This window comes from Manis pentadactyla, chromosome 16 (assembly GCF_030020395.1).
Source record: "Manis pentadactyla isolate mManPen7 chromosome 16, mManPen7.hap1, whole genome shotgun sequence".
Taxonomy (NCBI): domain Eukaryota; kingdom Metazoa; phylum Chordata; class Mammalia; order Pholidota; family Manidae; genus Manis; species Manis pentadactyla.
Genome location: NC_080034.1, coordinates 8,007,469 through 8,034,158, shown reverse-complemented (window position 1 = coordinate 8,034,158; position 26,690 = coordinate 8,007,469). Strand labels below are relative to the sequence as shown.

General features: G+C 41.8%; 1 protein-coding gene across 21 annotated transcripts in view; it reads left to right on the top strand.

Moving 5' to 3' along the window:
• RIMS1 (regulating synaptic membrane exocytosis 1) overlaps nt 1-26,690 on the top strand; it is a 426,962-nt gene that overhangs the window by 379,798 nt on the left and 20,474 nt on the right. For 11 of the 21 annotated variants that reach the window (XM_057494214.1, XM_057494233.1, XM_057494216.1 and 8 more), the window contains one exon: nt 1,334-1,569. The exons of 4 other annotated variants lie outside the window; for them this stretch is intronic. In XM_057494214.1, the coding sequence (XP_057350197.1) occupies nt 1,334-1,569 (236 nt within the window). Of the gene's footprint in view, nt 1-1,333; nt 1,570-16,449; nt 16,596-23,143; nt 23,234-26,690 lie in introns of those variants that run through there. 6 more of the 21 variants (XM_057494234.1, XM_057494219.1, XM_057494217.1 and 3 more) reach the window with 4 other exon arrangements.

The following is a 26,690-nucleotide window of genomic DNA, read 5'->3' as shown; positions in this document are numbered from 1 at the left end:
TTCAGGTCATGCATCTAGGGATTAAAAGTTCCAAATTATTCCCATCAAATAGGGGTCTCAGTTTTCAATTCATAGTCCATGAAGGGATGCTAAAGATCAAGCAGTCTTTTCTCTTTTCCATAGCTTCTCAGCCCTCCACACTCTTGCCCTCCCACCTTTCTGAACTCACCCCATACCAACTTCCCTTTCTATGTATGTGACCACAAATATGTGATTCCAAGACTTTCTGTTTTATGATTTCTAATCATATTAGGATTTATTCTGACTTGCATATTAAATGCATCACTATTAAAATTTGCTGTATTAGATAATGTATTTTGTAGTTCAAGACAAGAAGTAGAAACTCAAGATGGTGGTAAGGGTCATGTAAGCCAATCCATGCAAATATTTTGAGGAAATACAAAAGAGGGTCACTTCAGATATGCTAAGCCAGGTCTTTGTTGGGCCAGAATGGGCCAGTCCCCTGGATAATGGGGCTGTACACTGCTGGCTCCCCACTTGCCCACCCTACCTTCCCCCAAATTGCAGACATACATTGATATTGTTTCCCACTGACCCTCCTTGGTACCTGAAATTCATAAGGATTTTATTTTTTTGAGAGAAATACAATAATCTATTCAGATAGACTAGTACAGTCTGGGAACACAGATAAGTAAGTTTTGATAGGAAAAAAATAAAAAAAGGAATGTCTCAACCTAGAACATGTGAGTTTGAAACACTGAAAGAGGAAAATGATATGATGTCTATGTGGAGGAGGTGGAGCAGGAGAGGAAAGGACAGAGGGGGGAAATACAGGGGTGTTTTTTACCCACCTTCTTAGCAGTCTTTCCTAGACTCATTAAGCCTCAAGTAGCAGAAGAGATGTCACTTAGCTGGAAACCCAAAGGGAAATCAGAACAGATACCCTTTTCGTTGTTTAAAACCTGTGGCAAATTCAGAGTATCTGTTTTTAAGAAAAATTTTCCCCAGGAGTGTGTGTGAACTCATCTTTCTGATTTAAATATTTTAATTTTCTCTGAAAGTAACATAATTATTTACAAAATGGATCAGTAGTGCTTACCTCCTGGTAGGTAGCTTTGGTTGCATTTCTTTTTACTAAAAGTTTATAGATCCCTCTGTGTTGAAATGGTATTGTTTTAAGCTGCATCTACTAAATATTTGGGGGGGGTGCGGGTGATGTGCTGTTAAAGGATTCATCGTTGTAAGACTGCTACTCAACTGACTTTTGCCCTTAAAACTTGCCTGGATTATTTCAACTAAGTTAGATTTAGAGTTTCAGTTATGCTGATCTGTAATTTATGGATGCATATATGTTTTTACTTTGTAAATATAGTTCATTTACCCCTAAAATGCAAGGCAGACGGATGGGGACTTCAGGAAGAGCCATCACGAAGAGCACCAGTGTGAGTGGAGAGATGTCCACGCTGGAGCGTAACGACGGCAGCCAGTCGGACACGGCTGTGGGGACGGTCGGAGCGGGTGGGAAGAGGCGGAGGTCCAGCCTGAGCGCCAGAGTGGTCGCCATCGTGTCTCGGAGGAGCAGAAGCACCTCGCAACTAAGCCAAGCAGGTGAGTGAAGTGGTTGCATCTTAAGCACCTCCAGCTCTTGCTGGCGAGACCAAAGTGCGCCTCGTGATGTGGCTCGTGATGGGACTGTGGAGGGTATTGATCCTTCTTGGCAAAGGAAGTTTCTTTTTCTGTCTCTGGAAATCTGTTACATGTGTGCGTTCATTTATTCATTTTTTTTCTGTACAGCTGTCTAACAAGGTTATCATTTCTCAATCTGTAAAGTGGTCAGATATTTTCCTTTAAGTTAAGAAAAACAAGGAAAGCTGTGTTTACAAATATGCAAGGAAATGCAAAGAAGTATTAAAGGTCCAAATTGGTTCATATGCGAGAAAAGCAACAGGAGTCTCGTTTTCAAAATGTCTCATAATACAATTACTCATAATGTAGGTGTTGTTGATATTTTTATGGAAAAGAAGGTCAGTTGTGCAACTTGAAATACAGTCTTCAAGGTATTGTGAATATAAAAATGGATCGGTAATTTTTATATTTTCAATGCAAGTAAAAATCCAGCAGTTATTTTTACTTTAGAAAAATGGGTCAGTGAGTTTGTGCAAAGAAAAATTTGAGTTTCCAATATTTTCTGCTTATAAATCTTAAAAGCTCTATGTCCTCAAGGTGTATGGAAAAAAAGCAAACAGAAGGGAGATGGTTATTTCTGTATTATAAGGTATTTTTTAAATCGCCTAAAATTACATAACATTTGAGCAGACATGTTAAGTAATTCATTACTATGCTCAGTACTAGAAAAAACCAGAGGTAAGTGAAGTATTGAACTGGTTTCAGTTTTTAGCATTTGTTTCTCCTCTTTTAACCATTGATTCCATTTTTTGTTCCTTAACAGCAAAAGTCTCATTATCACAAAATGTATTTCTCAAAAAACTTCCATAAAGTCCCTTGCATAGTTGAGGTGCCGTTCTGGAGAGCACGGACTGTAAACTATGCATGATACTGGACATAGTGACAAAAATTGAGCTGATGTGTACAGCTAGCTGTTCCTCTAAACAGAGCTTTGTCCTCCTGAAAAGCATAGAATCGGAATGAACTAAGATTAACGAGGGTCTCTGTCATAGATCTGCCTCGATGCCACCCCAAAAAGATGAGTGGTTTACATGAAGGAGAATCATTTGTCTTTCTTAGGCTAAGAGGTCTTCCTTACGAGTAGGAGGCATTTTTCATTTATGTTGTTTTTGATTTACATTCAATGGTGGTGCCTCTTGGACTTTGGTGTTGATACAATGATGCTTTACAGTGTGGGGTGTGGGGTGTGCCCTCATTACCAGATTTCAAAATACTTCATCGCTCAGATGAAATGACACTGTTCCTTGATGTCATTTTGAGGAACCATGTTTCCTGCATGGGAGGCTGCAGGTGGAGGAGATAGCGTATCTTCTTCTAACTTTACAGTCACTCTCTTTTTATTTAACCCCCTATAATTAGTTCACTCTCTGTCACTCACCTGAGTAGAATTACATATTCTGAGAATAAAACACAACCACGATTTTACATAGGAACTATCCATGTAGCACAGCTTGGTAGGTAATAGGTTCCAATGATTGTCATTGACACACTCACCCCCTTTGCTTTATTAATTTAGACTGTATTCCAATTAAAGTCATTGCTCAGTTTCCATCATGTCTACCCTCCCAAAGTTGCCTTGTTAATAACTTCCACGGGCTACCCTAGTTCAGGAGGGTAGGTTGCAATGCATGGGGGCGACAAGGGCAGTGGATGGCAAAGCGGATCTGTCCCAGAGGGACACCCAGGTGGGCTCAGGCTTCATCGCCCTGGAACTCAGTTTGCGTATGATGGGGAGCTTGGACTGCGTGTCCTCCTGTGAGCTTTGCGGTCTAAAATCTTCTGCTTCTCTTTCTTCTACATCATAATTTAACCTTTTATTTGATAGCATGTTCGTTCTTCTTGATCTCCCTACAGCAAATGACAGACGGTGACAAGCCTCAGCTCGCACTCCTCTTCACTGTAGCGGGTGACCTTGCCTTCCCCCTCTTCTATGCACTGCAAGTGATTTCTTTCTTCCCTCTACCAATGATCATATTTACTCCTGTGAAGATTCACCAAAATTCAGCATTCCTCATTCTAAGAAATCTTATTTTTAATTGTTTCAGTTTCTGCATATGACCATCAAATCTGCATTTCCGGATTCTTCCTCACCCAGAAAATATTCCTGAATTTAATGTCCTGTAAGAAAGCTCCTTCTGGAAGCCCCACTTTAAACAAGCCTAATATTTCCATATATCTGGATTTTCAGCTTCGCCTTTCAGTAGTACCACAGTTTTTATAGTTACAGATCCTTAAAGTAGTTTTCTCATTTTTTAATTTTCCTCTGCTTGCTTTTCTCCCGGCCCATCATCCTGGGGGCGGTGCGGGGGGAGAGTATCTGGTATTTATCAAATTTGAAGAAACACTAGTATAAATCACTTAAATGTCTTCATTAAAAGACTATTAATCTCAGGCCAGTGAGACATTACAGGGTGCCCTTCAAGAGCACAGATAATTAAGATGTATTTTCTAATAGTATCAATTGATCAAAATTTAGAGGAAGAAAACAGCATTACTTACATATTAAAACAAGCTGGATATTCTGTGGAATAGAATGTATTATATTTAATGCAAATGTTCACATATGTTTAATGTAAAAAAGGACTTAAACTAAGAGCTTTCCACACAGTGAACCCCTTTGCCCACACTCACCCTAGATTATAGGTTCTCCTCTACCATCCAGATGGCAGATAATCAGGAAAATGTGAAGCATGTAGGAATAAAGTTTAACCAGCTCTTTTTGGAATGATAGATTTGGGGCATCAGTTTTCTATTTTTGTTTTCATAGCCACAAGTTTGTTTAAAGGAATATATTTGAGTCTTTGAAATCAAGTAGAACTTACTTCAGCAAACCGAAGAGCATAGTAAATCATATACCCCACACACATTCATATACACACATTTACTATGAAGAGCATTTACTATGTCCTCAATTATATGTATGTAATTATTCTTATACATAATTTACTAGGCTCTTCAGTGTTATATAATTATTCTTACAGAATTTTTCAATTATAAATAATATTTTTAAATCACCTTTACCACCCTATTTACTCATGATAAAAGTAAAAATAACTTTTTAAGATATACGCTTTAACTGGGAGAGTGACATAGGCAGGAAAGTTTCTAAACAATACTAGGTGCTCCTGGGAAATGCCTTTGAGCAGCTAGCTAAGAACCTATTCAGTAAACGGGAGCGGAACTAGATTGAACAGTGAGGTAGTGAGGAAAAGGGAAACTAAGTAAAAGTCTCTGTTCCAGGAATACTTTTGGAAGCTCCGGGTAACCTTCGGGCTGGGCTTTAGGACGTGAACGAGATTCCAGCTTGTGTAGGTCTGGAGACCCAACCTGTGTCGTATGCGGGTGTTGTCCTTCCACTCAGACTACGTGAAAATTCCCTCTACCAATGATTTTAATTGCTTCAGTTTCTGCATCTGACCATCAAATCTGTATTTCCTGATCTTTCTTACCCAAGAAATATTCCTATTCCTTAATTTTTTTTTAATTTTGGTATCATTAATGTACAATTACTTGAGCAACATTATGGTTACTAGACTCCCCCCATTATCAAGTCCCCACACATACCATACAAAGAAAACAAATCCTATTCCTTAACTTTAATGTCCTCTAAGAAAGCTCCCTTTTGATGTCCCACTTTAAACAAGCTCAGTATTCCCACATACCTGGATTTCCAGTGGTAATCCCCTCCTGACTAGTAAATGAAGGCATTGAAAGGGTCCACAAATCTGTGAATAATCATCCCTAAATACACTCTTGTAATTATCTATAAGAATAATTATGATAAGTATCACAAGATGGTCAGTACTTGTACTTATATATGTTATGTGTAACTGTGGTCTAACCATTTAATAAAATTATTAGTTGTTATTAACAGCTGAGGATACTTTAATAGATTAAATATGTTTATCATTAAACAGATCAGGATCTTTTTTTTTAATGATTAAAACACTGATTAAATTATGGGAGAGATGTTGCAAGCTATTTTATAACTTTTAAACAAGAGGCAGTCAATTACCGTGTGCTGAGAATGTGCTAACAAATCACTTCTATGTTTCTTTCGTAATAGATATTCTCTACCTCAACCAGTATTTTTCTACCATCCAGATTTCTTCTCCCTGTGTAATTCTTTCCCTTCAAGGCCCCACTCAAGACACTCTAACTCTATAGTTGCCCCTGGTTATTTCAACATTTATCAGTATATTTTTGCCTCTGAATTCCTGTAGATCAAGCCCTCTGACTTCACTGACAACTTGCTAAAATCACAAAAATTGGGGCCACTGCCAGGAGCAAAGAAGTAGGTATATGTTTGTTAAGGAAAAACATCTCACACAGTTGGAAAAACAAAAACTTCACAGTGACTTGAAAGTGACGCACGCTGCCTCTGAGCAGAAGAGTCTGGACCTCACAAAAAGTGCCTCGCAGGACCCCTGGGCCCCGGGAGCTGCTCTCCATGTGTCTCAGCTGGATACGCGGAGCAGAGCCCGGTTTCCTCCGCCTTCACCCCCGGCTCGAGGCCCTGCAGAGCCACCTTCTCTCCTCCCAATCTGGCACACTTGGTGTCACCTGTTTAGGGGTTCAGGCATTTACAAAAGACTGAGGAGACACTCCTGCCTTCTGGCTGCCCCGTTTCCTCAGGAAATTCCTGAAAAGGGAAGGCATCCAGTAGTTCTGTGGAAATTATTCAAAGATAAGTGCTAGCCTTTAAAAAGGGAGGACAAGTACTGGGAGAAAAACACAAATATACCTTTCAATCCGTTATCCCAGGCCATGAGCGCAGTTTGGCTAAAGCAAAGGTGGAGGAAAGGGCTGTGGTGGACAAAACGCTGAGAAGAAAAGGTTGGGGCCAGGCCTTATGGCCCTTCTCGGGGCCCTGCTCACTGTTCGATGGGGAGCTTTTAATCAGGAGAATGGGAAGGACGGCGCTGCCCTCCTGGAAGCTTCCCTGGAAGCAACATGAACGAATCAGTGGAAACACAAGAGGTCAGGTTGAGGCTCAAGGATGAAATGAAGCATCATGTCATGAGGCCGAGAAGTCGCTGTGGAAATGGGAGGGATGAGCTTTCTCAGGAAAAGCAACCAGCTGAAGGTGAAATCAGCGACAGGGTCAAGGCTGACATGAGGAGGTAGCTGGTAAGGGAAGAGAGCGTTAGGGAAGGGGGCGCGAAGAGGAGGAGAAGCAGGCCCGAGGGGGGGGGGGGGACCTCACAGAGGCCGGTCAGTCCTGCGGCGAGATTGAAGGGCCTGGGAGTGGGAAGGGCAACTGGATTCGGGGCCCGAGGCGCAGTTCCTGGCCTTAGGTTTGGATGGACGAGTGGGGAAGGGGTGAGGACAGTGCGAGCCTCAAGTAGGGGTGGGCCCAGCACGGGCTGGAGGCCCGTCTGCTCATCCGCCCTCCTGGTTCGTCCCAGTTCCTCTCGGCAGCATCATCCCACCCAGCCCCAGGTGATTAGCACCCCGGGGACTGGGAGCTGGTTCTTGTTGGAGGCGGGAGGGGCTAGGAGGGGGGACTGTGGGGTTAGGCTCAAGGGACGGTGCCCACGGTCAACAGTCACAGAGCTAGGCTGCACCCGCCACCCCTAAGCCTGTTCAGATGGATGGGGTGAGGCGGGAAAGATGAAGGAACAGAAGCAAGTATGAGGAACTTCCCTTCAGAAAGCTTAGCCTCGGGGGAGCGGGGCCAGCTGGGACAGCCCTGCCATTCACTGTGCCCACCTTTAGTAAGCGCTTGTCATGGGCCAGACTCTATACATGGAGCACTGGGAGTAAATAAATGCGTGGCGTGTGTGTGTTGTGGGGGTGGCTGTGGGTGTGAGGGGGGTGTGGGTGTGTGTACTGTATGGGGGCGTATCTGTGTGCATGGTGTGTGTGTGTCAGAATAAAGGGGATCTGAGTGCATTTCCAAGATGAAGTGTCTAAAGAGTGCCTCTAGATGGAGAGATCAAAACACAAATATGAAGAATTTCAGTTAATGGAGCAGAGCCCAATTCAAGAACGCAAGGTTATTCTTGGAGAGAGGGAACGGTAGTTCTCCCCTGAGTTTGGGAGAACAGGAAATTGTTAAAAGCCAAAGGAATATTGCAGCGGAAGCATTGAAGGCTGGAGGAGCTGGAGTCAGAAGCCTTTGACCTTCTCAATGCAAAAGAAGCCAGAACAGGAGGTGAGCGTAAGAATGGGGTGAGGGCACTGCAGGAACGGGGATAAAAGCGCGCTGCTCCCTAAAGAATCTACTCCAAAACTACTAGATCTAATATCTGAATTCAGCAAAGTTGCAGGATACAAAATTAATACACAGAAATCTGTGGCATTCCTATACACTAACAATGAACTAGCAGAGAGAAAAATCAGGAAATCAAATCCATTCACAATTGCATCAAAAAGAATAAGATATCTAGGAATAAACCTAACCAAGGAAGTAAAAGACCTATACCCTGAAAACAAGACACTGTTAAGAGAAATTAAAGAAAATACCAATAAATGGAAACACATCCCATGCTCGTGGATAGAAAGAATTAATATTGTCAAAATGGCCATCCTGCCTACAGCAATCTATAGATTCAATGCAATTCCTATCAAAATACCAACAGCATTCTTCAACGAACTAGAGAAAAATCATTCTAAAATTCATATGTAACCAAAAAACACCCCAAATAGCCAAAGCAGTTCTGAGAAGGAAGAATAAAACTGGAGACATTATGCTCCCCAACTTCAAGCTTTACTAAAAAGCCACAGTAATCAAGACAATTTAGTACTGGCACAAGAACAGACCCATAGACCCATGGAACAGACTAGAGAGCCCTGATATAAACCCAACCATATATGGTCAATTAATATACTATAAAGGAGCCATGGATATACAATGGGGAAATGACAGCCTCTTCAACAACTGGTGTTGGCAAAACTGGACAGCTACATGCAAGAGAATGATACTGGACCATTGTCTAACCCCATACACAAAAATAAACTCGAAATGGATCAAAGACCTGAACGTAAGTCATGAAACCATAAAACTCTTAGAAGACAACATAGGCAAACATCTCCTGAACATAAACATGAGCAACTTCTTCCTGAACGCATCTCCTCGAGCAAGGGAAACAAAAGCAAAAATGAACTCATGGGACTACATCAAACTAAAAAGCTTCTGTACAGCAAAGAACACCATCAACAGAACAAAAAGGCATCCTACAGTATGGGAGAATATATTTGTAAACAACATATCTGACAAGGGGTTAACATCCAAAATATATAAAGCACTTACACAACTCAACACCCAAAAGGCAAATAACCTGATTAAAAAATGGGCAGAGGATATGAAGAGATAGTTCTCCAAAGAAGAAATTCAGATGGCCAACAGACAAATGAAAAGATGCTCCACATCACTAGTCATAAGGGAAATGCAAATTAAAACCACAATGAGATATCACCTCACACCAGTAAGGATTGCCAGCATTGAAAAGACTAAGAACAACAAATGCTGGTGAGGATGTGGAGAAAGAGGAACCCTCCTACACTGCTGATGGGAATGTAAGTTAGTTCAACCATTGTGGAAAGCAGTATGGAGGTTTCTCAAAAAACTAAAAATAGAAATACCATTTGACCTGGGAATCCCACTCTTTGGAATTTACCCAAAGAATACAAGTTCTCAGATTCAAAAAGACAGATGCACCCCTATGTTTATTGCAGCACTTTTTACAATAGCCAAGATATGGAAGCAACCTAAGTGTCCATCATTAGATGAATGGATAAAGATGTGGTACATATACACAACAGAATACTATTCAACCATAAGAAAGAAACAAATCCTACCATTTGCAACAACATGGATGGAGCTAGAGGGTATTATGCTCAGTGAAATAAGCCAGGTGGAGAAAGACAAGTACCAAATGATTTCCCTCATTTGTGGAGTATAACAACAAAGCAAAACTGAAGGAACAAAACAGCAGCAGACTTACAGAACCCAAGCAGGGACTAGCGGTTACCAAAGGGGAGAGGTGTGGGAAGGCAGGTGGGAAGGGAGGGAGAAGGGGATTGAGGGGTAGTATGTTTAGTACACATGGTGTGGGGGGTCACGGGGAGAACAGTGTAGCACAGAGAAGGCACATAGTGGATCTGTGGCATCTTGCTGCACTGATGGTCAGTGACTGCATTGGGGTATGGGTGGGGACTTGATAATATGGGTAAATATAGTAACCACATTGTTTTTTCATGTGAAACCTTCATAAGAGTGTATATCAATCATACCTTAATTTTAAAAATGTAGAGGAAAAAAAAAGTGTGCCGCTGAGCACATAGAGTCACACTGTTTGGAGGGCGCACCATCTCTGAAAGACGACCTTGCGGGCACCTGCCAAGGGGCACTGTCCGCCTCACAGGCACCTGGTTCACAGGAGCCCTTCTTCTGTCTTTTATCAAGACTGTTGGCTCCTGCTGTGCGCACCTCCAGCGCCCTCGCCGGGATTATCGCTGGGACCTTTGGGATGGCGGCGCCAGCGCTCGGGGTCTGCCCTCGAGTACTCCTTTTGGCAGCTCACCTGACTTGGGCTGTCATTCACACTTAGTTTGACTCCTTCCAGTGTGAATACTTGTCTCATTGGAGAAAACTGGAGCTTTTCCATCAGCCTCTTCATGCTGTCTCTCCCAAAGGCAATGAGCAGAGCTTTCTCCTATTAGAATATGAGTCTAAAAGACAGGTTTTCTTTGCTTTGGCAATTAATTTTAAATAATTATTTAATTATAATCATGAGAATGAAATATTTCAGAAGGTCCATGATAGAGTTAGAAACTGTATTAAAGAGTTCATTATCCTACAAGAATCTATTCGACAAAAATATAAATACGCTAAGAAGTGTTAGGTAAATGTATGGATGTTTGATTTCAAAATAGCTTTGTAATTTCATGAATTTCCAAGGCATATCACCAACTTCTCAAGATGAAATCATAGGTATAAACTAACAAAATTGCTTTTGTTCCACTGTCAAGAAATGAATAATATACACAGATAAAACTGCCTGTAGCCCACTTAGACCTAAGTGCTAGTGCTTGAGCAAGCCGATTTTCCAGCAAGTCCAAGGGCATCGTTTTAAATGTGTCGTCCTTGGATAAAAATCATCCCAAGAAAATACCCAAGATATGAAACCCCCGTCTGTTAATTTTTTTCCAGTTTTCTTCCCAGAAATCACACAGGTAAAGCAAGTCATAAAATAAATCAAGTGAGCACCAGCTTACACCTCATACTTTGTTCACCTTTTGGGAAAACAAGTGTCTCTCATCAGAATGGGACTTATTCTTTCTCCTTCCAACCAATCCATTTACCAAAATTTCCTCTCCATTTTAAGTCTGGTGCCACTTTGTGGAGTCACTCTGCCTTTTCCTTTACAAAAGTAGGTTGTAGCTGCAGGAAAGAAAGCCGAGGTGGCCTCTTTGAACATTCTGAGGAAAGTTTTCTTGGCTCTGCTGATTATTGACAGTAGAGATTAAAAAAACAAAACAAAAAAAAAAACACACATTCTTCCAAAGGTTAAGTGTCCCCAGAAGTTTTAGGTGCTGAGCGCTCCTCCGGATCCGAATCTTGCTGAAATCTGATTCCTTGTCTGTGCCTCATTTCTTTGATTCATTTAATAACACCAGCAAACATTCTCAGGAACATAACGTTTCAAGTTCTTTGTTTCCTGAACGCAAAACCGTGGTGCCAGAAACAATGCCCAAGTCTTGAAAACCATCAGATGAGTGTAAGCATGGGCTCTGTATTTACTGTCGCTGTCTGGCTAGGAATTCACCTCTGTTAATAGAGATTCAGTTCAGCCATAGTAACTCATCTTCTGAAGAGATGCCCTAATAAGGATGAGTATTTTCAAACATACTCCAGCTGCTCTATTTTTGTTCTTTTCCTTGCTCTGAACCATAAATTTTGAGTTTGGCTAATATGTAAATATACTTTCAGGTCGGTGTGATAGAAAAATAATGTTCATTAGAGTTGAATTAACTTTCGTAATGAATTTGTATTTTAGGACATGGAGGAGGAAAGGACACTAACATTTATTAAGCACCTTCACAGCATAAGATTAAGTAAGCAAATTATTTATATGGTGATAATTATTGTTAACTGTACCAAGGTAACTTTTAAGCTTGGGATCAGTTTCAGAGTGGGTATGGTAAAATATTTGGGGTGGCTTACTGGCTGCAGCGCAAAGTACAGACGGACACATGAGAGAACACTGATCGTGTCTGTAGCTCCCTGAACACCTCCTCTTCTTCTCAGAGTCAGGGGTTAATTTACACTGCCACCGTGACTTGACTTGTTTTTCCCTCCTGTAGTGTTCACATTTCTGCCATGTGTCTAGCAATATGTCTCATTACACACGATGATTCTCCAGAATGAAGGCTTATCCCCCGAAAGATAAGAACCTTCAGATCTTCAACCTTGCTCTAAAAATTAATCCCTGGCTTCGTGGCTTACAGAAGGGGGTACAGCAGTCCCTCCCTCACCCTGACTTTCCCAGCAGGGAGCTCAGGGACTATGACTGTTAGCTGGCTGATGGTCTCATCCCCAGCAGCTGGGCACAGTGCCTGTGCTAGGCACACAGAGACTTTCTTACATGAATGAGTGAATCTTTTTGAAAGTATTCTGCATTCCATCTCTTCCCTCACAAGCCACTCAGTCCTCCTCACTGAACTATGTCTGTCCAGTTCCCCAAAGCTCTTCTTGCTAAGGTCACAGAGAGTCCGTAGGTACAGCAGTCCCTCTCTCACCCTGACTTTCCCAGCAGGGAGCTCAGGGACTATGACTGTTAGCTGGCTGATGGTCTCATCCCCAGCAGCTGGGCACAGTGCCTGTGCTAGGCACACAGAGACTTTCTTGCATGAATGAGTGAATCTTTTTGAAAGTATTCTGCATTCCATCTCTTCCCTCACAAGCCACTCAGTCCTCCTCACTGAACTATGTCCGTCCAGTTCCCCAAAGCTCTTCTTGCTAAGGTCACAGAGAGTCCGTAGATGTGAATTTGATCTGGATAACAGTTATTTTATGGTCTAGGTCACAGGTATTATGCAGCTTTGAAACCAGTGAGGTGTGTATAATAGAAAAATATCGGTAAAAGATGTCTACTTTTTATTTGACGTGATTGAATGATGCTCATTTATCGCCCATCTCTCACATGTCTGACTTCGTTTCTGGTGGTGCTTTGGCCAGAGTTACCTTCCTTGGGTTCATAAAGTGAATCTTAAAGCTTTCTTTGCGCCTTAACAGGTGCTAAATCCTCCACCTGAAAAGTTCTTAATCTGTTTTCTCACCTGTCAAAATCCTTCTCTTCATTCAAGCCGTGTTCGAATTCTGACTTCCTATCATGGTTCAAAGTGACTCTAAACTCCTGTAACATATTTTTTTGGTTCTCGTGTGGTGTTGTTTAAATATTTCTCTGCTCCATAAATGTCTGTAGAGATACTTGAACTTCAGAGTTTCTCAAGGGTAGCAGGTGTTTCTTTGGTCTGCCTTCAACGCAGTAGAGCCTTGATAGACATGTACAGATGGGAGAGTGCGATGCTTACATAGAATATCATGCTCACATGGTGGTTTTATTGATCATACAGCAGCATTTCATTTTAATAGTGTGATGTGCTACTCTTAGTAAATTTTAAAGGCAATTTTTATTCTTTGTTCGGTTTTGTTACTCTTAGAAAAACAAAGCTTTTTTTTTAATTTTAACAAGCAGAAGTAACTTTTCTATTATTTTTTCTCCCTCCTTTTCCTCTTCTTTGCTTGTTTTTCACTTCAAAAGCACCTAGACATTGGTAGGGGTATGCTTCCCTCAGAATTTCACCTTTTTGCCTTTAGGTTTTCACCCTTCCCTAGACAACATTAGAATCATTTTAAGCTTTGGGGGCAGTAAATGAACTGTTGTGATGGCAATTTCCTTTCCATACAGTGACAGTCAAATAAAGTAATATGTTATTAGAAATTACTGAAAGATAAGGATTTGCACTGATAATGATTGATAAAGATATTATAGTTTCCAACAACTCTTTACACAGATCACTTCATTTAATTAAGGTCTGCCTATTAATTTTGTGAAAATACTTAGGTAACAAATGCAAAAATGTCCAGATTTTTTGGAAGTTTTTCTTTTGTTGGGCTTACAAGAGGGTTCCTGTGCATAATGGTTTTACCAGAACTATTTTCTAAGTCAGCCAGTGAATTCTTGTGTGGAAAATAAAACCTCCTGTCAAGCCAGTACATCATGATACTTACTACAAAATCATTTACATTGTAAGGATTCTTTCCTTATAAATAAAGAATGTGGTACGCACAATGATAGTCATAGTTTTCATGAGGCTTGATAGACTTTATGTTCTAAGAGTACGGGAGAAATAATAGCATACCCTCGGATGTTTTTGTAAATGGAAATACCACATTTCTTTAGTTCTTAATTTGAAACTATAAAATTTCTGACAGTTAATCAAAAACTAAGTAAATAGTCATATTATACTTAGGAAAGTTCAAGTGAAAAAGATTACAAATTGTATGTAACAACTAAGTAAATTTATATTTGTGAAGAAATATACAATTGCATTGAAACACTTTGCTACTATCTATTGAAGTAGAAGTATATTGGGAAATATGAGTAAATATATTAACATCTTAATTTGATATTTTTATCACTCTGAATTTGAAAGTGTAAGAAAGAACCTTTGATTTGTCTACGTGCATCATGGAAACGGAACCACATACAAAGCCTCTAATGAGGGAGGGTTCTTACAAGGAACGCCTATTGATTCGAAAGCCACAGGAAAGTAAATGCAAGAGACAGTTTATCGACTCTGTGTGATTCAACCTGCTGCTAAAAATGCCAATTCCTATTTACAACTTCCATCTCAGGAAAATCAGCCGAACATTATTCAGTTGTTTTTAAAAAGGAAAAAGAAGAAACGAGGTCATTTTAAGGAAGAGTACATAAAATTTCATGGAGATTCTTTGATCTTTGGCAAATCATTGACAAAAAAATACCAGTTGACATATATATCAGACACTTACTGAAAATGAAGAGGTGGATAACAAGATCAGACTGGGAAAATTGTACCTTCAAAGAAAAAAATTACTCTCAGTTCAGTTAAGCTTTCTATCATACTTACTAAAAATTCTGTCGTCTCATGGATCATTCTTTATTGTCTCTGCCACAGTAAAGATTCAGAAGCATTATATTTTTGTGGGGAAAAACCATCCACACCCATAAATCATGTAATTATGAAAATTGAATCCAAATTTTGTGTACAGAAATGGGAAGAACTAATATTGCCTTAAATCCACTGACCAGTATGATAAAGTGTACTTTTTCCAAGGGATGCTTGAATTTGGTCTAAGTGTAATTGCAGCTATTGATTTTAATTTCTAAGGTGTATATGGCCTGAATTATGAGTCCCTTGGTGGAACTGAGACTCACGGGCTCCCTTCTACTGATGGTGCCGGAGGCAGATGCGTGTCTCCTCAGTACCTCGGCCACGCTATTCAGTTCTTATTCAGCGCGCCCTAGATCCTCTGGCCCAGATTGCACAGTCTCACAATTCAGTGCACATCTTTTCACTCTGTAAATGGCTTAGTGACGTTATTCAGAGTAATGCCAGTTGTCTACTCTTCTGCTTTTACATTTGTACATTTTTCTAGTTGTCACTCACGGCATGCCCTGTAGCTAAGCATTCGAGGACAGCCCATGTCCCTGGAACTCTGCCGAGTATTCCTCGTGGCTCACCGGAACAGAAAGCATTTCCCTTGTTTACAAGCTCATTTGCTGCTTAGTAAAAGACATACGACCATCCCTGTCTTTTCATAGAACTTTATTGTTTACCAAGCCTTTTATCCTTATGAATGCAAAACTATTGAAAACTTTTAAAATAAGATCCTGATCATATTAGGAAAGATAGGAGGGCAGTAATTGAGGAAAGATTCCTGGTAAATATAAATATGTGCTCTTTATTCCTTGAAATTTCCATCAAATTTAATGTATTCTTAACAATTTTCCTTTCTTTCCAGAGATTAACTATGAGAATTAAATGCGATTGTGAGGAGCATAAACATTTTGAATTTTACATACATATCACCTGAAATTTTAATTTTTGTAAGAACCTGTTTTTTATAGATGCCATACTGACCTTTGTCTTGTTCATTCTTATGTCCTACTCACTTCTCCAAGGTTAAAAGAAGCCATATTTTAGTTTTAAAGCTTTACCTTTTTTTTCCCACCATTAAACTGTAGATCAACAGTGCCTGAAACTAGCACTTGTTCCCATGGAACTTAAGTGACTATTGTTTTCAAAGCCACGCAGGACTGGCAGTAGTGTTTGTACGATGCCAGAGTTCACGCACCCCAGACACCGACCGAGTGGCTGTCAGTAGCTAATAAGAGCGGCAACTCCCTGTCCAGCTCACACTAGGCGAGTGGTCCTGTGGAAAACCCTGGATGCCCATTGTCACGTCTAACCCTCTCGGCAGTCCTGCTCCGAGAGCCGCTGGCCTGGCAGGGTGATCGTCTGTGTTTTCTAGGGAAAAGCAGAGGCTCTTTTTTTTCCCTTTGTCCAAAGTAACACAGCTGGTAGGTGGCAGAGGGACTCGGAGTCTTGGTGCCGAGAGCCTCGGCTCTTGCTGTGGGCCGCATGTTCGTGCCCGCCTCCCCCGGATTCATATGCTGAGCCTAATGCCCAACATGACGGTATCAGGAGGTCGGGACTCCGGGAGGTGCTTAGGTGTGATGGTCGAGGGCTCATGAATGGGAGTCACACCTTTATAAGAAGACACCCCACAGAGCTCCCGCAGCCCCTCCACCACGGGGCACACAGCAGACAGCCAAGCAAGACCCAGGGAGCTCACAGCAGACGCCGAGTCGGCCATTCCCGCCATCGTGGGCTTCCCGGCCTGCAGAACTGTGAGAAGTGAACGTTTGTCCTTTAGAAGACACCAGTTTAAGGTATTTCTGTTACAGGAGACAGAATGGACTCAACCACACTGTACTGCCTGGTCTGGGTATGTTTAAAGTGCTGTTAATTGTTAGTTAAGGGTATAATTATCCATAAGTACCCACAATACCCAGTGTCAATGGTTAGCATTTTGTCACTTTTATGGAAGTTCATATAATTAGAAAAATATTTAATTTGGATTTCATTTTCTCTTATAGGGAGAAAATATAAAATGTGTGTATCCATATAATTTATACAGTAAGACTGAGCTAAAGGTCATCACCATTTTTTCTTCATTCATGTGCCTCACTGGGTTACTAGTCTTATTTTACTTAGCAGGAAAGTGAAATGGGGAGGCTTGAGTAACTTGCCAAGTTCATACTAGTAAGAGCAGAGCTTAAATCTGAGCCTAGCAGTCCAGCTATGGACATCCAGTGCTTCAGGTGGGGCACGTCACTCGGGTGGCCTGGGCAGGGACGCCGTCTGGCCCTAGGACAGTCTCTATACCGTCACACCGATCACTAATGCTTTCTTCAATGTGTGGTCTTAAAATGAAGGAGTCCAGCTTCCTCAAGAGTAGAATTTTCTTCCTTGTTCATTTCACAAAAATGAGTTTGTTCGGCGTCCATGGGTTTAGTGAATCCTCCTCGGTTTCCTGTGGGCAAGGGATAAGTGAAGAAGGCATCCTATCTCAAGTCATACAGTCTTCTGTCAGAGTGTAAGTTTTACTCAGAATAGTACTGGTTTTTCTCTGCGCCATGTCGCTGCTTTCTGAGCACCAACGAGGTTATCAAAAGAAGAAGAGGCTTCCTTGGCATAGCTGGGGAGGAGTTGGGAAGAGACGTGGGGGACGAAGAGAGTTAAGAGCCTCGGGAGAGTGCCTGTGGGCCCTGCTGTGTGAGCCTCTGCACCAGCAGAAGAGGCTGAGGCTCCTCTGGGAGAAGGCGGTGTGAGTGTGAGGAAAGGAGCAGCAGTTGTCCACCAGGCCCCTAGCAGTGCCGAGTCACGGCCAAGGTGGTTGTGTTGGGGAGAAGATGGGGGCGTGCTGTGAGCAGGTCACCCTTGCCGTGAGGAATACCTCTCTGTGCTTACAGGAAAACTGGATTCCTCGGTTCCGTTTACTTACCTGATCGGTTTAGCCACAGGATAAGCCTAATTATAGAGATTAAAAAAACTGAGTTTATTGGCTACTTAGTCAGAGACAGCCAGGCACAATCCCAGCACTTGAAAACAGGTCCCATTATTATCGCCATTTCTTTAGATGAAGAAACTCAAGCTCGGGAAGAGTAAATAATTTGCCCAAATAGCCCGTAACTGGTCGAGTCAGTGTGCTAACACTCATGGTCTTTAGCTGTCATGACTCTGCTGTCATCCTCAGGTAGCTTGATATGTTAGTTAAAATTCTGCCTGCTCTAGTAATTGGCTCTAAAATGTGTCAAGTCTCAAATTCAATAAAATTCTGTTTATTATTCACTTAGCAATTTGAGCATGTGCTCATAGTTGACAATCCATGAAGTGGCTCAGGTTCCCAGCCTCTTTATATTTTATGCCTCTTTGTCATCTGAATCCATAGGGCAGAAGGACAAAAGGAGAGTAGAGAGAGTGCACCTGCTTCTTAAACGTCTTGCTCCAGAAGTGCCACATGTCACCAGTCACATGGCCATGCCTGCACGCTAGAAACAGGGACTGGGCAATGCAGTCCTGGCTGAACAGCTACCAAGTATCATATTGGAAGGGGCTGAGCAGCTCACACACACTCTACATGACTTACAATATCTTTCATTATAATTAAGTCATCTGAGTTTAAGTTTTTTTTAAGTAGAGTAAAAATCTAGTGCTTTCTTACATTATTGTAAGACTGTGCCCCGGACATGTGATCTGGGAGCGTCTGCATCTCAGTTTTGAATTTTCCTGGCTTCTTTTGACTCTCAGAGTCCAGCTTCCTCTGTCCCATGCCGCGTAGATACTGTGTGAGGCTCAGACACTTCTTTGCTTTTAAAAACAAAACAAAATTTTTAAAATTGTGCATGCCCAGCACGTATTGGTTGAATAGACCTTGTGAGGGTTTGAATGGGAGCCGAGACTGGCAGGGAAGGAGCCGACTGGGAAGTGATAGTACCTCTAGGCCCACAGTGTTTGACCATCTGTCCTTCTCTCTCTCACCTCTGCTTCTCAGCTGTTCCTTCTGGGTTCTGTCAATATCTGTAAGTAACAAACGTGCACATGTATCAATCTTCAGTTTGCTTTATCAGTAGTGATTTGTTCGATCTGTTAAACAGGCCTCTGAGGCGGGTTCTGTTATCATTCTTCCTGTTAACCGGTGAGGAAACTCAGTGCAAAGAGTCAGCGGTGACTGGCAAGGCCAGAATTTGGACTGAGCTGTTTGGCTGCAGAGCCCGACCTCTTAGCCCCAAGTTATCCTGCCTCCCAATGGGGACAGTGTTTTCAGTAAGGAAAACTCTGCTGGCAGCTCTTAAGGTAGAACCCTTTTTTGTTCAATTTATTTCTGACAGTAAAGTAATTTTGAATCCAACTCCAATGAGTGCTTGCTGTAGTTAAAATAATGACCATGCAGCATTCCTTAAATTTTAACAGAAAAGGAAATGTATTATGTAATCTAATATTACTTACGCGTGTTCCTTAGATGCACTATAACCCATGCTCAGTGTCGGTTGTTAAGAGAGAGAGACAGCCACTCTTGATAGTTTTAACTGTAGGAATTACTTGTAATTTTTCCTAGTATTCTTTTGTTGATGGGAATAAAGACTTCGATGAGTTCAGTTTAGTATCCCTTGTATGTGTACCCCCATAAAGCATGCATCCCAGTGTTCTTGGCAGCTTCCTTAGTTCTTTAGACCTTCTGGAGGCCTGCCGCACAAGTCAGGGCCCCAAAGTAAGTCCAGACCACCTGAGGGCTCCCCCAGCCACCAATATCGGCTCTCCTCCTTTTTTCTGAAAATTCATCCTTCTTGTTCTCAGTGGCATATTTACACTGGCAGGAAAGGAGCAAATGTTACAAACCAAGTAACAAATCAAAAAACAAGTGTGCAAATATTACACATCTAAGGAAAATTCATAAACCTATAACAGCCAAATAGGGAAAAAATGTGTGTGTGCGTCAAAAGTGTCATCAATTAATTCGTAGGATAGAAAATATGAAAGAAAGAAGAATGCTTTCACTTTGTATGCTTAGCTGAAGTTTTATTTTACTTTTTTAAACAGTAGTAGTTATATGTCACTTTATAACTTTTGACAGAATGCAAACAGGGTAAAGAAGTATGAGATCATTTTCTAGTCAATCTGTGGTGGATTTCACACTGTCTCTAAAGCTTACATAGTTCAGCTCATATAAATGGATCCTTTAGGTCCTTTTTAAACATGAGTTTATTATAGAGGATTTTACTTGGTTACAGATACTGCAATTAAGCCTTGACATCTCCAAACAAGAGAATATATGTATTCACGTTCAAAATACCTAGAGGAAAAAAACTAAAACAATGCCATTGTAATTTATTTGGCCTGGAAAGACTTTTTACTTTTTAAAATTATTGTCCCTTGTTTCTTTTTTCCTTTATATGTAAAACCTAATTCTTTGATTCTTTTATGTGCATGAAGATGACATGAAACACCATTATAATAAGCAATTAGTTTTTCACCCTGATAAAGTGTGTGGCAGTTTTTCACACTGATAGATCTGTTCTCAGAGAATGCCACATCAGAAGACATGAGATGTTCCCACCTCTCTGGCTGCATGGCATTTTAATGAGTCTATTTGTCTATCATCTGTGGTCTCCCAGTAGTTGATGGCCATGGTTAAACGAAAGTTTGGGCTCTCTGTTTATAGTTTTCTTATTGCTCTAGTTCTACACCATTATTTGTATCTATTTTCTTCTTCCCCTCAAAATAATGAGCCACAAGGGGCATAATGTTGTATTTGCTGATAAAGCACACCTTTGACATTCTTGTCATGTACATAATGATGCCTGGTTGATACTTCAAGACCACTGGTATGCACTAGATGTTTCTCTGGCTTTGACAGTCAGCCCACATAAAGGGGACTGGTCACTGTCCCTGATGTAATTCTCCCGCATAATCTGGAAGGTGATCCCAGCCCAATATTAAGCTATCCCATGATGCTCCAGAGATGGGTTGACACTCCATATCCTGTGAGTTGACATATTGATCTCTAAGATATGTCCACTTTATGCTGATTCAAGGCCTTAACACTATCTTCAGAACATAATTCATTTCCTATCTGTGGAATGCTTGAGCTAAGAATTACTCTTAACTCCAAGTCCCTAAGCTCCCATATTTGAAATTCTGTCATTTGCTTTCTGGTGTTTGGAAATGTGCTGCTGGGATAAAGAACCAATGCGTGTTTCTCAAACTCTCCCGCTGGAATGCATCTCATGGCAAAGGAAGGTGGTGCAGATGTACAGAAGCCCCAGGGGCCTAGCCTGCATCAGCAGCCAGAAGAGGAGGATTATTTGAAGTCTCGAGTCTTATCGTAAAAGTCCATGAGTTTTTAGCCTTCTTCTCATTACATGCTCATGTTTATTTTACTATAAAATTTCCCCCAAATATTCCAGTAAATGTAGAAAAGCATTCTCTAAATTCCATGTTCATCCCTTCGAATATCCTCTGAAATATTCCTGAATTCCCCTGAGTAACATAAGCCAGAACCCTGGTCATATGTCCGCACATGTAGGTTGGACTGCAGAGGTACCAAACTAGGGGTTCCGTCTGGCACCAGACCCCGCTGCCCGAGCTCCTTCAGTAGTTCACCCTGAGTTCTCCTGCCTGAGCTCAGCTGGCTGAGGATAAAGATTCTCTTCCTCAGATCCTCCACAGAAGCAACTATACACTCTTTTTAGCTATCACGTGGAACACATCTTATTATTAAAGAGATTTTCTAAACTGATGCATTAAGTAGTTAAAAGTTTAGATGGCTTTGCATCATTCCTTTGAGGGCACTAGCATGTTTTTCACAGGAAAAAGTTCTCGTGGTGGGATTTCAGGCGTCACAGGTGGGCTCTGCCCCCACCGCCCCTCTAAGGACGTCCTAAGAGAGGTAGCAAGCAGCTGGAGAGGCCACGTGCTGCTGCTGAAAGACTGACCATATGCATTTTATATTTGAAAGTCCCTTTTCAGTTCCTCTGGTCCCATGTTAACTTGATTCAGTTGTGCTAATAAAGGTGTCCCCACAGTGCGCCAGTGTCCCCTGACACAGCAAACCCACATAAGGACTTGAGGTTCTAAAAGAGGGAGACATTGTTTACCAGGTACCACCAGGCAAAACTTGAGAGTTATGTGGACTTGCATTCCTCGCCATTTCTATTTTAGTAACAGCCTAGCTGGAATTCCAGTGTCACTTGTGCCTGTTTTGAGGCTGTCTGGTTTACCTCGCATTGCTCTTCTCCATGTATATACACATGCTGACTGTGTAATTTATCCCCCTGACTGGGGTATCTTTGAGGATAAAAATGGGGACACTATTAATAATATGCCAGAACAAGAGGCATCAGCCAGATTGTGCCTGTTGCCTTTCACCTGTTCATGCTGTTGGCACGGCCCTGGAGGGAAGAGAGGAGAGGGTAGGGTGGCCAGGCCGGCCCCTCGGTGCCCTCGTGGAAGTGAGGGGGCCCCATGGGGAAGCGCTGGCGTGGTGGGGTGGTTCCATCGCTGCCATTTTCCCCTGACGTAGGTCTGAGAGGACGTGGGCCTGAGCTGGAACTTGCTTTGTTTGGGGGTTTTGTTTTGCTGGTGGTGATAGTTTTGCCACTTACAAACAGCAACTTAACTTGAGCCCCCATTCTTGTAAAATAGAGCAACAGGGATAGCAGCGAATTACACAAGGCTTGGAGGAAATGTGTGTAAAGCGCTGGCTTGGGGCTTGGTATGTAAAATGCGCCCAATAGAAGTTGACCCTTTTCTTTTTCTGTGGTTTACCATCTCCCTTGCCCCAGTGCTGGTCTCCTGGCAGGAGTGGGGGGTGTGACCCGGCACCGGGAGAGCAGCAGAAACCCGGGAGTGCTTTTGGAAAGTGAGGATTTGACTGCGTAAGTGTATCACACCTACATCCCAAGTGCCAAGCATATGCAATTCAAGAAATCAATGTGGGACCTTCCTCTTGCCCTTGTAAAAGCCTTTTAAGTGGGTTTGCCCTGGAAATCGTGTATTAGCCCTGAGCTTTACTTCCCTGATACTGAGAAGCTGCAGAGTATTTTATAAAGTTAGCAGCATATTTTCATTTCATTTGATTTAAATATGTCTTCATTACAGACTTTGTTTAAAATTTTGTGGCTATATAGCAGTTTTCAAATTGTGGCTAGTTAGCAGTTTTCAGATTTATGAGATTAGATACATAGCAAATTTGCTGAATGATTTTTCATTTCACGGTCTTGTAATATAATAAGCTATAGAAAGAACACTCTTGACAGAAGCAATTTAATCAAGCTGTGTATGTCTGAGAAAGACAGAGGGGGAAGAAGGAGAGAGAGGCAGAGAGAGACGGGAGGGGGGCGGCTTGGCAGAGGCCCCGGCTCCGCCCCGGGCAGCACGGGCATTTAAGCAGGTCAAAGCCTCTGGCTCGCAGCGGTCCTCTGAGAACGACCTGATGCTGACTCTGAAGTTTCCCAAGATAGTCAAGGTAAGTCTGTGTTCCATGTATGAATTTATTAAGTCCTAACAGCAGTTTGTTAATTTATAACTTTTCACAAAACTAAAACTAAAAGCCAAATTTCTGTATTTGAAGCTTTCAGTGATGATGTTAACAATTTTCAAGCAGAGGTAGTGTCATATTTGAGATTACTAATAATTGAGTGAAAAAGAAAAAAAATGTAAAAATTGTTATATGGTGGGTGAAGTACTTGTAGAAGGGTGTTGCTACTATAGGTGTATTTATAAAAGTGTTATGTCTAAACATGATTACCTTTAAACCTAGACTTGCTGGATTTGAAATTAACCAGTGCTTCAACTCCTAGGTACCACAATATACGTGTTAATGTTACCGCAAAGTTATTTTTCTTATGAAGCAATTTCACTTTTATTGAAAATTGTGTCAGCTGTATTTCATACCATAGAGTCCATTTACATGCAATTAAATGCATATGAATATCTATTCTGGAAATTAAGAAACACATTTTCTCTGCATTTTGAACTTATAAATCATATTTTCTATTTAGGCTCCAAAAAGTTTGCCTTTCCTCTTGTTATGTTTAGGCAAGGACCAAAGAAATGTGACTATTTTTTAAGTAACTTGTGATGACTCATCTCAGCTGTGTTAGGTTAGTTTGTACTTTTTTCCTAAAACTACCTATTTATGAGGGTCTACCCCAGCAGTATTTCAGAGAAACCAATCAAAATTCTCAAATGTTTAAGTATGCTTTAATTATCTTTAGATCAGAAGAAAATATACTTAAGATTTTTAAGAAATTTCAAAAATACACTTATTTTGTGCTTTCAGGTAATTTACGGGGAGAAGTGTAATCTGGTCACTTCTCCCCATGACACTCCCTGTCCCATCTTAGGCTAACGCCATAAGCTCTCCGGCTCAAACTCAAAGTGTGGTCTCGTCGCCACAACTAGAGTTTGTGCCAAAGCCATCCTGACAGGCCCCTGGCCAGGAGCTGTCTTACTTATAAATATTTAAAGTCAGTGCTGTTCTCCCAAGACTAATAATCTGCACAGTAAAATCAGCACTCCCCAGCAACTTCCTTTCTTGCCACTTTCTTAAAAACAAAAAACAAAGACTCTAAATCAGAATCTGATGGAGGCCACTCTGTCACGTGACGGGTCTTACACATTAACTGTATCTTGCTTATGCTTTGTGTTTTTATTTTCTATTCTGAGTGATTCCAGTAAGGAACGAATTCCTAATTTTTAGTTTCATTTAACTCTTGACATGTAACTTCAGGAGCTTGGCTCACCCATGGAAAGAGGCTTAAGTATACTTACGATGGCTGTACTGCATTTGTGGTTTGGATCTTTCCCTCCCCTAATTCACAACTTAGCTTAGGTCATTTGTCTCAGTAGGACTCTTAGCATCTGTTTGATTTTCTGCCATCCTCATGTTTAACCAACTGAGTGAAATGTCCTCTTGCCTCTTATCTATGCTTATTATTAGTGGGCAGCAAGAAATTATTATTCTACCCACATATAAAAGTTCATTTCTTTCCTCCCTCACACTTTAAACTTGGCATAAATGAACAACACAGAATCAGTGTGGTCTGGAAAAATTTTTTTACCTGATTGAGCAACTCTAGGAGCCACTTTGGGCTTTTATGAATATGAACACAGTTAATGCTCTAAGCTTCAGTCACTAAGACTGAGTCAGCAGCTCACTTACGAGCACCACTGTCTCACCAAGCACTCTGATGGCAGAGTGCTGAGAGATGTAAAGGCATACATATTCAGATGAAAAGTTACGTATAAGTGAAAGATTTTATTTAACATCTACCACATTAATCTGTTTCTGTAGAGCAGTTCGTACTCAGTTTTATTTACCTACAGGGATATAACATAGGAGTTTAGAGAGCAATATCCTATCACTGCAGTGCAGGCTGGGCAGACCAGGTTGTAAGCTGAGATGCTTTGAAGTGGTCTTAAAGGATTGGGTGGGGACAGAAAGGACATCTCAAGGTGGTGAGGTAGTATAAGGAAAAGCTTGGAGACAGAAAACAGCAACTCAAAGAGCCCATAGGATGAAATCATCTTGGTTGGAGCAGAAGGTCGCTGTTGGGGGGCCACGGGAGGTAGATATGGGTGCACTGTGATGACATGCCAGGCTGTGGGGAAGCCAGTGAAACTGGAGCAGGAGACCAACAGCTTTATGAAAATTAATCTGTGTGGTGGTCCAAACCCAAGTGAATAAGAATCTCCATAATGAGAGACCAACTGAAGCAAGGAGAGAATAGGAGATAGAAGAGAAAAGGTGACATGCATTACAGGTGATAACCATGTCTGATAATGGAAGAATGACAATACCTTCTACAGAAATGGGAAATTAGTAGAGAAGGCCAGTTTGGGTCTATAGACCTCTGCCAGTTGGGGTTCAACCAGAGAAGCAGGATCTGTAGAAAATATATATTAAGAGATGTATTGCAGGGAATTGGCTTATGTGATTGTCAGGACACATCTGAAATCCGTAGGGCAGGCCCTGAGGAAGGGCAGGCTAACTGGATGGAGCTGCGGCCCCCGGGTGGGATTTCCTCTCAGGGAAGCCTCACTTCTCCTACAGCCTTTCGTCTGACTGAATCGGGCCCATCCAGAATATCTGAAATGGTGTCCCGTGCTGGCAGCCAGCTGACTGGGGACTCTAATTACACCTTCCTAATACCTTCCCGGCAACACTGAGGTTTGTGTTTGAGTAACTAGGGACTCAGCCTAGCCAGGCTGACACATCATAAAACCATCAAAAACCTCCAAAGTGCTGTAACTCCAAAGTACTGGTAGGATTTCTTAGGTGAAAAATGGCCAGAAATAACTCAGGACAGGTACTGAGATTGGGGCACCCCTGGAGGGGCTACCCCATGGAGAGGGTGTCCATAGCAGCCCCAAGGGTCGGGGAGAGCCTCAGGGAGGTTTAAGCTTCTACATCAAAGACGGATTCAGGGGAGAAACCATCTTCAAGGGGCAGCAGAGAGAAGAGCTAACTAGAAGACACCAAAAAGATGGAGGAGCCACGAAGGGCAGACAGCCTGTCACCTGGACCCGACCTCTGCTGTGCTTTCTCACTCACTCCCCGAGATGGCCTGTGGGGCAGGGGACCTGCTGCGGCTCCCCTGTCCTCCTGCATTTAGGGTTCTTGCTGCAAGGAATCCAAGCAGAATTTACACGGAGAAAAGACCAGTGGTCTGGCTATGAACTCTGAAAGTACAGATCGATAAGAAACACTATAGGTTACAAGTATTTCAAGAATATAAACAATAAGATGTATGCTCCAGATAATAAGGAATTTGAAGTACGAGTGTTGTGATTACTCCGTGGAAAGGCTGTCCAGGGACCTGCTCCCCACAGACCTGAACCCCCCTCCCTTCCTCATCTGTCCAGCAAGTCTTTGTTTAACCTTCAAGGTGCAGCACCTCTGTGGAAAAGCACCCTTTGCT